The 10623-nt window shown below is 40.1% G+C and overlaps 1 protein-coding gene across 4 annotated transcripts in view; it reads left to right on the top strand.

The window, feature by feature from the left end:
* The window catches only part of UBR1 (ubiquitin protein ligase E3 component n-recognin 1), a 174781-nt gene that overhangs the window by 49193 nt on the left and 114965 nt on the right, over window positions 1-10623 (top strand). For all 4 annotated transcript variants that reach the window (XM_019519092.1, XM_019519090.1, XM_019519091.1 and 1 more), the window contains exons 8-12: window positions 292-415; window positions 6405-6512; window positions 7263-7351; window positions 8625-8723; window positions 10046-10203. In XM_019519092.1, coding sequence (XP_019374637.1) covers window positions 292-415; window positions 6405-6512; window positions 7263-7351; window positions 8625-8723; window positions 10046-10203 — 578 coding nt within the window. The remainder of the gene's footprint in view (window positions 1-291; window positions 416-6404; window positions 6513-7262; window positions 7352-8624; window positions 8724-10045; window positions 10204-10623) is intronic.

The following is a 10623-nucleotide window of genomic DNA, read 5'->3' as shown; positions in this document are numbered from 1 at the left end:
ATCCTCCTTAGCTCGTTGAAGTTCGCCCTCCTAAAATCTTTTTTCTTGACATAAAAAATGTGAAGGCACCAGTACTAATACTGAACTTATTTTTATTGATTTTTTTTGAATCCTTTGATTTTTATCTAACCATCTTTTGTTGTGCTAGATGCATGTGTTGAAAACTGTCCCATATAATTAGTTAATTTTTATGGCTTGTGACAGTGTTGGTGGGACCTGAAAGGATTAGGAAGGTGACAACTTTGGAGTATTATCAAACTGTATTTTCTTTTATTTTAACATGACTTCTAGAGACACTCTGAGAATGTTTCCCAACGACCACTTCATGTGGAGGTTCTGCATGCTGATGTTGTGGCTCATCAGAAATTTGCCTTACGCCTAGGTTCATGGTTAAACAAACTTATGAGCTATTCAAGTAAGTGTGTAACTTTTTTTATTCCAGTAATGGGAGGTCAAAAGTTTAAACAAGTTTAGAAAACATCTCGGGTAGTAGAACTTGGAGTATTTCCTGGTTAAAATATTTCTACTTTTCTGCACACTAAAATGGATAATTAATCTGTAAATTAAATATCTGTTTTTATTCCTCCCCATCTCATACCTGGTCCTGGACCTTTCAAACCTTTATTATAACCAGTCCCACTGTTGTGTGGATGACTACTTTGTTTTGGGTCCATCTCTGAATGCTGCTCCTCATAACATTGGTGTTGGGCCACAAAATATATCTTTCCCCCCAATTAATATAATCAAATTCTGTTCAGTACTAGACATAGAATTGGTTTCAAGATTTTGAAGTGGGCTTGTAAAATAATTCTTTGCGGGGTACACCAAACTTGTATGACCTATTTTATATAATGTGTACATGGGGGAAAGATCCACAACTACTTGGAGCCTTTTCAAAAAGGAAGCAGTCCAAATGGGCAGCAGCTGGTATATTCTAATTGTTATGTGTGAATGAGCTGAGAGAGATTCAGATGCAGCAAACTTGCTCCAACTTTAACATACCTTCATCCAGGAACTTCACAGTAGTTTTTCTCAAAGGTTGGTACTAGTTTTCTCTCTCATAACAGTGAATTGGGTTACCAAGATTTTTACTTCATGGTAGCAAAATTGCATTACTATGAGAAATAAATATATGGGTTCATTTCCTAATTGTCTAGTTGTCATCTTTGACCAGTACTTTTCTTTCTTGCAAATGGTACAAATGTGATTGGTGAGTTTGAAGTCCTGTAAAACTTAAATCACAGGGCTTCCCTATTTAATTCACGTTTCAAGCCAATAGCTGAGGTTGATTTACAGCATGTCATTTAGAAAAACATCCAGTTTTGATTTAAAAAATTCAGTGATTAGAAAAAAGACACAAACTTCTTACAATGAGAATTATTCACCAGTAGACTAATTTTCCCCAGGGCTGTGATAAATTCTCCAAGTCTGCATTTGTCTTAACTTCAAGTTCCAGCCACTGGATCCCATTAACTTTTGTTTACTTAATTAAAGAGCTCCATTATCACATTTCTGGTCCCATGTAGGAATGAATAAATGGTGACTTAATCATCATCTGGTAATGGAGCAGTACCAATTGATAACATTTCTTATTTTCTTAATATATTTAACATACTTTTTATGTCCATTTGTTTCCAGTATAAAACCTTTACACTTCCCAACTTTGACTTTATCTTAATTGCTATAAGCCCCTTAATTTCTATTGGTCATGTAGGCTGCTTGCAACCATTAAAAAAACAAACAGAAAACAACGCCCCTCCCCTCCCCCCCAGCATTTTAAACTTGACGCATTCTGCATTCCCAGAAGAGGCATCTCATTAGTTGCACCTGGCTCACCCAACATCTGTATAGATCAGGTGCTTTGGTGGGGCTTTTTTGGTGCCTTTATCCGATAGCTGATTGACTCACCTTTAGATAAAAAGTGCCAAAAAAACCTGCTGAAGTGCCCGAGTTATACAGACGCTGTGTAGCTGGGTTGAAGTAATGCATTGCTGCTTCTGCTAAAGCACGTTTTTTGGGTTTTTTTAAATTATTATTTTATGTCTGCAAGCAGCCAAATTGCCCATTCAGCTAGGATGTCTTTTTAGTCAAAGTATTCTTTCTTGATTGTTGCTTTTTGTTTTCTAACAGAATGTTCTATAAGTTGCTTGTTTTTACCTGTAGTTTTTATGATTTTTAACTGATGTTTGGAATCCTACAAAAGCCTGTATAATTTGACTATGTGAGGACCCTGTGCAGGGATCAGGAGTAACCAGATCACAACCCCATATGATCTTTCCACTTCTGTGCTAGTGCAGAATCTACTGTTCCAGGCTGTCTTGTCTTCCCTATTGAAATTGTCAGCCTTCTGCAACCCCAGGGATTTTGCTGTGAAAGCAGATAAATATATTATATGGAGATCAGTGAAATTATCTAAGATATTTAAGGTATTGAGCAGTGTTTTCTCTAAGCTGTGCATGTGCACAGCCATGCACAATAAAAAAATCCCCATAATTGGATTCTATACCTGGAAAATTTATATTTTTCCAGGTATAGCATCTAATTATAGGAGGTTTGCCTCGAATTGTCCCCCTCCCACTGCTACAGCAGAGAAAATTAAATCTGGGGGGTCAAGTGGCCCCCTTGCCATCTGCCCCCTCGCCTTCCTCCCCCTGCCACTCCTTCCCATTCCTTATTATGGAGGAGGGAGAATTCAAGAAACTATAGGTTGGTCAGTTTGAACTCAGTACTGGGTAAAATTTTGGAAAAAATAATCAAAAACTCCATTTGTGAGAGACTGGCTGAAGGGATGATGCTGAAGGATAACAACCATAGTTTCTTTGCGGGCAAGTGCTGTCTGACCAACCTCGTCTCCTTCTGTGATCAAGTAACGAACCGCTTAGAGTGGGAGACATGGTTGATGTCATATACTTGGATTTTAAAAAGGCCTTTGATATGGTCTCTCATGACACTTATTAAAAAAAACTGGGGGATTGTGGGCTGGCAGAGTCCATGGTTAGGTGGGTTGGGAACTGGCTAAGGGCTCAAACCTAGAGAGTGTTAGTGGACAGGACTGTATTGTCTTGGTGGGAGGTGGCTAGTGGTGTCCCGCAAGGTTCAGTTCTTAGGCCTGTACTGTTCAACATCTTTATCAGTGATTTAGGGAGGATGCAGAAAGCATGCTGGCCAAGTTTGCAGATGATACTAGGTTATAGGGGAAAGTTGTCATAGTAAGGCAAGGACAGGCAAAGTCTGGTTCAGGGGAAGGATCCCGTTGGCAGTGGACTCCATTTCCCAGCTGCCCCTGAACATGGCTGGGGCCAGTCTCAATGGAGACGCCAGCCACAGTGGCATGTGAAAGCGCAAGGGTGGGGTTGCAGTGGAGACCAGCTCCAGTTGCATTGGCAGGTGTGCAGCAGAGTAGGGCAGGGGGCTGCTCTGGAGCCACTGGGATCTTGCAGCAGGGGCAGCTTGCTCTGGGACCAGGGCACAGATGCAATCTGTGGTCTGCACGTTCCAGGCAGGAATGCACAGGCAGCAGATCTCAGCTCTGCTTTGGTCATTTTGCCCACCCCTGTGCTAGGAGATAGGATTCGGATCCAAGCTGACCTGGACAAGCTGGAAAGGTAGGCAGAGCAGAACTGGATGCAGTTCAGTAAAAATAAATTTGAGTGCTTCATATGGGGAGAAGTAACCAGTGACATGAATATCAGTTAGGAGATGTCCTGGCCAGCATGATGGCTGAAAGGAGTTTTGGGGTTATGGTTGATCACAGGATGAACATGAGCTGCCAGTGCAATTCTGTAGTCAACAGAACTAATAACATACTGGGATGCATTAGCCGATGCGTTGTAGCTAGGGCTAAGGAAGTGATATTTCCTCTCTACTTGGTACTGGTGAGACCTCAGTTGGAGTACTGTGTCCAGTTCTGGGCACTGCACTTCAAAAAAGATGTGAAGAATCTAGAAAGGGGCGAGAGAGGGGCCACAAGAATGATTAAGGGCTTGGAGGACAAACCTTATGAGGAAAGACTAAGGGATCTAGGACTGTTCAACCGGGGGAAGAGAAAGGACTCTTCCCTGGTGAGGGAGGGACTTGGTGGCTGTGTATAAGTATGTAAGGGGTGAATACTGGGAGCTGGGAGAAAAACTGTTCAGTAGGGTGCCCCAAGGGAGGACAAGGAGCAATGGCCATAAACTGTTAGAGGATGGTTTCAGGTTGAATGCAAGGAAGAACTTCTTTACAGTAAGTGTGACCAGAATCTAGAGCAGACTTCCCAAGGAGGTGGTGCAGTCCCCAACCTTGGAAGTCTTTAAGAGGAGACTGGATAGACACGTTGCTGGGATCATTTGATCTCAGCACTATTCCTGCCCAGAGCAGGGGTTTGGACTCAGTGATCTTTTGCGGTCCCTTCCAGCCCTTAATTTCTGTGATTCTATGATTATGGTCAGATCCTGTTCTCCCTGAGCACATGAAAGTGAGGGACAAATTTGAAAACACTGACTGAAATAAACATTCCTATAGTCATTTGCCTATATGCAGATTACTACAGACTTAGTTCATCCAGCATGTATTCTACCTTTTTTTGAAACTGTTGCAAGTTTTAGCACAGGTGCTTTATAAACCCACTTTTCAACAGCACTTTTGTACTTACTTTACAAACTATGCTTAATATCAGTCCAAAACCAAAAGGCTTATGATTTACCATATAGTTTTGATTTACCGGATAGTTCATTGGGCCCCAGCAGAATCAAGTATTTCAAGCCATACTGACCCTGCAGCTCAGCACTGCTCAGTATGTGTTCTTCACACAGTTTCCACAAAGGAGCCATGTGCTAATTAGCCCCCCACTCATGATTGGGTGTTCTTGTCATGAGTTCTAGGATCCTCCAAAAATTTATATACAGATGAGGCTCAGAACAACCTACTCTGGCTCTACCTCTTGGAGGGCAGGAAAATGCTAATTGTATGCAACAGGCTGAGAGTGGGGGCAGCAGAGGGGTTCTGGGTGAACTGTTTGGGGCCCCATTGGGGGTGTTTGCCAGGCATTTAAGGTTGCTGAAGAAACAGGAATCATTGGAAATAGAAAAGAAACATGGAACTGTGCTATGGGAATGAAGAGGAAGTTGAAATGTATTCAGTGGTAGTGGCTTACCATGACTTCAGAGAGAGTCAATGCTGAGGGGAAGCAGATAATGGGCACTACCATATTTCTTATTCAGATAGGCTGTACTAACCTATGCTTGTGGTGGGTTTGCATCAACATCTCTGCTTTCTCAGCTTCTTGAAGGCTCAGGACAAGTGTAGTGGCTTTTTAACGTGGTGGGTGAAATACTGTGTATCTGTGTCCATGAAGGCAGTTTTCCTGAACCATGCTACAGGAGAACTGTTCTTCTGGTGTGGTTCAGTACCCACCAAGGTGCAGTGGCTTTAAGCCCAGTTTATAGAAATAAGAGTCTCTTCCCTTGCTTGCTCTGAGGCCTTATGGCTAAGGGCAAGCAAAACTCAGGGGCATCTGAACCCCAGGCCCCTTGGGCGTTCAAGTGGAATGCCTGCCAAAGGTTTTGAAACCATCTGAAGCCCCAGGTGTGAGTGGAGGATATTTGTTGGTAGTAGGGCCACTTATGGTTCTGGACTCTTGGATTTGGAATTAGTTTTGGCTAATTTGACCTTGGATACAAATTAAAAAAAAAATCTCTGCTTTCTTGTGGGCTAAGATCAAGTGTAGTCTGATGGACTGGTCTGATACCTGATCTGAAAATGAAATTAAAATGGCATTGTGTAGTGCAGGGTGTACCCCCGTCTGCTTGCAAACAGGACTCCTTGCCTGCTTCCAGTGGGAGGATCTCAGCTACACACTGACCTTATGGAAATGGGAGACTCCTCCCTAGCTTGCTCCTGTAGCCATATAGCTGAGGACAACCAAACTTTGTGGGCATCTGAACCCCAAGCTTCCAGGCTTGGGTCTTCATGTAGGATGCCTGCCAAAGAATTTGGAAGTATCTGAAGCCCCAGGCTGGGGTGAAAGGTACTTGCCAGTACCAGGGCCACATATGGTTCTTGAGTGATTCAAATAGATTTGGACTTGATCTGGCTAATTTGACCAAAGAACATGAACAATTAAAAAAAATCAAAAAAATCTCTGCCTTTTGGTTAAAATCAAGCACTTTTGGCACCAGCAGGTGTTAGGGCTGGCTCTGGCCCCCTGGTGCTAGCCTGGTATTGCGCGCACTCACACACGCACACATACACACAGCATTTAGTCAGCTTCATAGTTGGTTTCCATTACTGAGCACTTGATTTTGGCATTAGTTTAATGCTGGACAGTGTATTTAATGAGGTTTCTGTATTCAGGTAAATATAGTATTTCATTGTTTTGACTTCTTGAATAATGTTGATGTGACACTAATGTCTTTTTGTTCTAGGTGACTTCCGTCAGATCTTCTGTCAAATATGCCTCAAAGAAGAAGCTGACCATGAAAATCCTTGCTTCATAAGCATGTTAATGCTTTGGGATGCAAAACTTCATAAAGGTTGGTATGTATATATTATTCTGGCAAATATATTAATATAAGTAATAGCCATGCAGTTGAAGCCTTTCTTTAGTTTTAGGAAAGCCAAAAGTTTGAGGATACAATTTTTGGTTTCAGTCAAATCTCTCTCCAATCCTTTCCCTCCAGATCTGTCTTCTGTGGAGGATTTCCTTGTAGGAAATAATGTGACTGGGTAAATTTGCTGTGGATGCTCAAATCCATGTCAGTATGCAATCAGAATGGAAGATCTAATAACCCTTTAAATGCTTTGACATAAGAAACATTGTTTATACATGTGTGTAATGGGTTGCTGAAGATCAAAAGAACACAATACTGGGAGAGACTTCCTGGGTCATTGAGTCCAGTTTGGTATTATCATAGACAACCAAGTCCTATAATCCCTTCCATAAATTTATGCAGTGAAGTGGTGCACAGTAGAAAATAATAGGAGTAGGAAGCAATCTAACAAGAGTGCTATGCTGGATGTTATAAAGTAGATATATATTGGAACATTGGAAGAATTGCTAGACAAACAGAAATATGTCTGCCAGAATTTTGACCCTGTTAACTTCCAAATATTTTAAAGTGAGTTATAGATTGCTAGTTACCAAAGGTTGATCATGTTTGTATACACATGATTATCAGTATTTCTAGTGTCTTCTTTCTTCAGCTGCTCCTGTCTTCTTCAAAAAACCAAAAAAATGTATTGCATAGAATACAAGTGAAGTAAATGGTGTTGAATTTTCACAGGAGCAAGGAAGGTCCTTCATGAACTTATCTTCAGCAGTTTTTTCATGGAAATGGAGTACAAAAAACTTTTTGCTATGGAATTTGTGAAGGTAATTAGCTGTTCATGTTCTATGCACTGTAGTTTGTGAGGTCAAATATTAGCCTGTGATCTCATCAGCAAAAGGCTAATTGGCAAAATTATGGGTAAAACATTATTTGTTAAAACATATTTAATTTACTGGCTGTATCATGCTTGTGGTATTTTACAATAAAAGTATATCAAGGAATATTTTTTAGAATGGTTACCTTTATCATGTATTTATACCTTCTCTAAATATAAATTGACTTGGTAGCTTCAACAGTTACTGCAGTAGTAGCATCTCCATTTAAGGGTGCAAATACTGCACACCCAGTCTCATAATCTTTGTTGACTAGCTGAGTTGGGTAGTAGGCAGAATAGTCTGAAGAATCAATCTTAAATCCTAAAATGGAGTACAAATCAAGCCATAACCTAACAGAAAAGAGGTGTGAATAAAAATGCAGGATAAAAACGGAAGTCTTCTAATTATATTACCATAACATGGAAGATATCAAAGTCTTCTGGTTAATTTTAGATATAGCCCCAAAATACTGAAAGTTATGTCAAAGTATACTAATTAACTTTCGAGATAGAAAACCCTTTTGCAACCTAGTAGGGAATGATTCTTAATTTCAAGGTAACTAGTTTAATCCTCACATTATGTGAGGTGTAGGTGCTCAGGTCCCACAGTGAGAACAGAATGAATAGTTTTAGTACATGCAGTTAGGAATATTTGTTACCATTGAAAAGGTGAATAAACTGGAAGAAATGTAAAGGTGATTTAATATTTGAGAGAGAGACAGAATGCAAAGCTAGTAGAATATATTTTCCTATTATAGGGGAAAATTTAGTTATTAAAAACCTAAATCTGACATTTGGTGTTCTTCATTTGAATTGTCATAAAAGAAAATAATTGTTTTGACAAATCAATACTATTCACATTCAATACTGTTCACTAGAGGAGGCAAGAATTCATTTTACGAGAGCTGGGTGACTCCTGTAATTTTTGTGTGTTTAATTTGCCTCCTGGGAGAGGGACGGCAGTGTAGAAGATAAAGGAATTGACTTCCAATTTGGCAGAGCAATGAAGCAGTTAAGAGGAGTTATGATTCAGGTGTTCTGATCTTAGAGCTCAGCTGGTTGTGGGGCTCTGCAATTCCATGTAGTTTGATCTGGATCTATGGGGAATGTTAAAGAGGACATTTAATTGCACTGTTCCCTACAAGTGAAAAATTAAACTTAAAAAAATTTAGTTAACTTTATGGTTGATTAATCTTTTTTTCCCCGATATTCCTCTTCCACAGTATTATAAGCTATTGCAAAAAGAGTATATCAGCGATGATCATGAAAGAAATATCTCAGTGACTGCACTCTCAGTTCAGATGTTCACTGTACCTACTCTGGTATGTATGCCAACCAGTACAAGAAATATATTGTGATACTGCAATCCTTTATTACAACCCCCTATCTGCAGAATCTATTCTAATTGCTAGGTCATCTCCATGCATTCCTATGGCCAAAACAAAGTGTATTTAATATTCTGTTAAGATAAGTGGATAAATGTCTGAGTTTATAAGACAGTTCATCAGTTAAATTAGAAAGAATATGAATAAGTGAAGTATTATGCACAAGGTCATTCTATATATAAGCCAAGTTTCTGTGTTAGTCTGTTGCTCAAAATTACCTTTTATTATGCAGATTGTTAAAGTGACCTGTAGAGGGGAGAAAGGGAAGGACATATAATACCTTTTGTTTATATACAGTTATATATAAAGATCAGCAAGGAGCTATCCGAGATGTGCTTTTCAGAGGCAGGGTCTGTTGCTTGATTTTTACAGTAGAAATTCATACTTTTCTTACATTGCTTTCTAGGAGAACTTTAAGTAACTGAAGATAAACTAGTTCATTGACCATTGTACCTGGGTAGTGTATTAAAAAGAAACCTTTTTTTAAATAAAGAAACAGTAAGGCATAAATAAGTGAATACCTACCTAAATAAATCCAGGGCATAACCCTCTTGCAGTATTGCATTTTAATGGTCATAAAAAGGCACTAAATAAAAACACAGCATTTAAAAAAAATGAACCATATTCAAAAAAAGCATTTCTCATAGTCACGGTGTGAGAGCAGAACTACTTTGGTGTAGTGTGGTCATTTACACATCATGTTTTCCTTGCTTGAAGGATATTTTCCAATAGGAACCAAAGAATTGGCCCACTTTCCCCCACTACTTTTTGTCATGCTTCCTAGCAGGCTGTGGCCATCTACTTTTAAGATGTTGGTTGCCATTGGACCCTTCCTGTCTGGCACTGCTGTGGTATAAAATAGTGTTGTCTCCTGACAAACTTTCTACCACTGGATGATTTTGGTCCGTTGGCAGAAAATAATCCCTTACATCTTTGAAGTGATGTGGAAGTTGGTCAAAGGCTGAAGATGCTCTCATCTTCATTTACAGTGTCTCAGTTTTGGTCTGGGCATTATCTACTAACACTAGAGGCCAAAACAACAGCATAGGACTACACAATTTTGTACACTGCTGTCTTTATTGCAAGTATAGCTCAAATGACATGTATATAGAAGCTTGTTTGGCCACTGTTTAGCAATAAATTTTATGTTGAATATCCTAATGATGAGTTAGTAGAAGTAGAAGTTAGTACAAGTATAGAGATGCTGATACTCTTGTAGTGAGGCAGATTCCTGTTGTTGAAATACCTTCCCTTTACAGGCCCGTCATCTTATTGAAGAACAGAATGTAATCACCACTATCACAGAGACTCTTCTAGAAGTTCTGCCAGAGTATCTGGACAAGAATGACAAGTTTAACTTTCAGGGTTATAGCCAGGACAAACTGAGCCGGGTGTATGCAGTCATATGTGATCTCAAGCAAGTATAAATTTGAAGAGGTTTTTCTAATTATATTGCAGAGAATATAATGTGATGGTGTCGAACTTACAGCCTGTGGGCCAGATCCAGCGTTCAGTGCTGTGTGGGCAACAGCCCTGGTAGAGAGGCCAGGAATTTGGGGATGGGGCTTGCCACCAAAATCTAGGGCAAGGTGGGTGGGCAGGGGGTGCTGCTCACCCTGCTAGCATGTCTGGATCTGGTATGCTTTAGAGCCCTGTGGTCTGGACGTGCCTGAAAGGTAGGGTGAATTTGACAGCCATGATATAATGTTTGCAAGAGACTACAAAACAGTGTGATGTCCTTCTTTTGGCATGTGCCCAGGGTGAGACTTGTATATATACCTTTGGAACTGCAACAAGATTTTTCAGCCACTTAACATCTGCCACCGCCCCCCCCCCC

This window comes from Gavialis gangeticus, unplaced genomic scaffold, assembly GCF_001723915.1.
Source record: "Gavialis gangeticus isolate Ggan-Ray unplaced genomic scaffold, GavGan_comp1, whole genome shotgun sequence".
Classification (NCBI taxonomy): Eukaryota; Metazoa; Chordata; order Crocodylia; family Gavialidae; genus Gavialis; species Gavialis gangeticus.
This window is presented reverse-complemented; position numbering and strand designations above follow the sequence as displayed.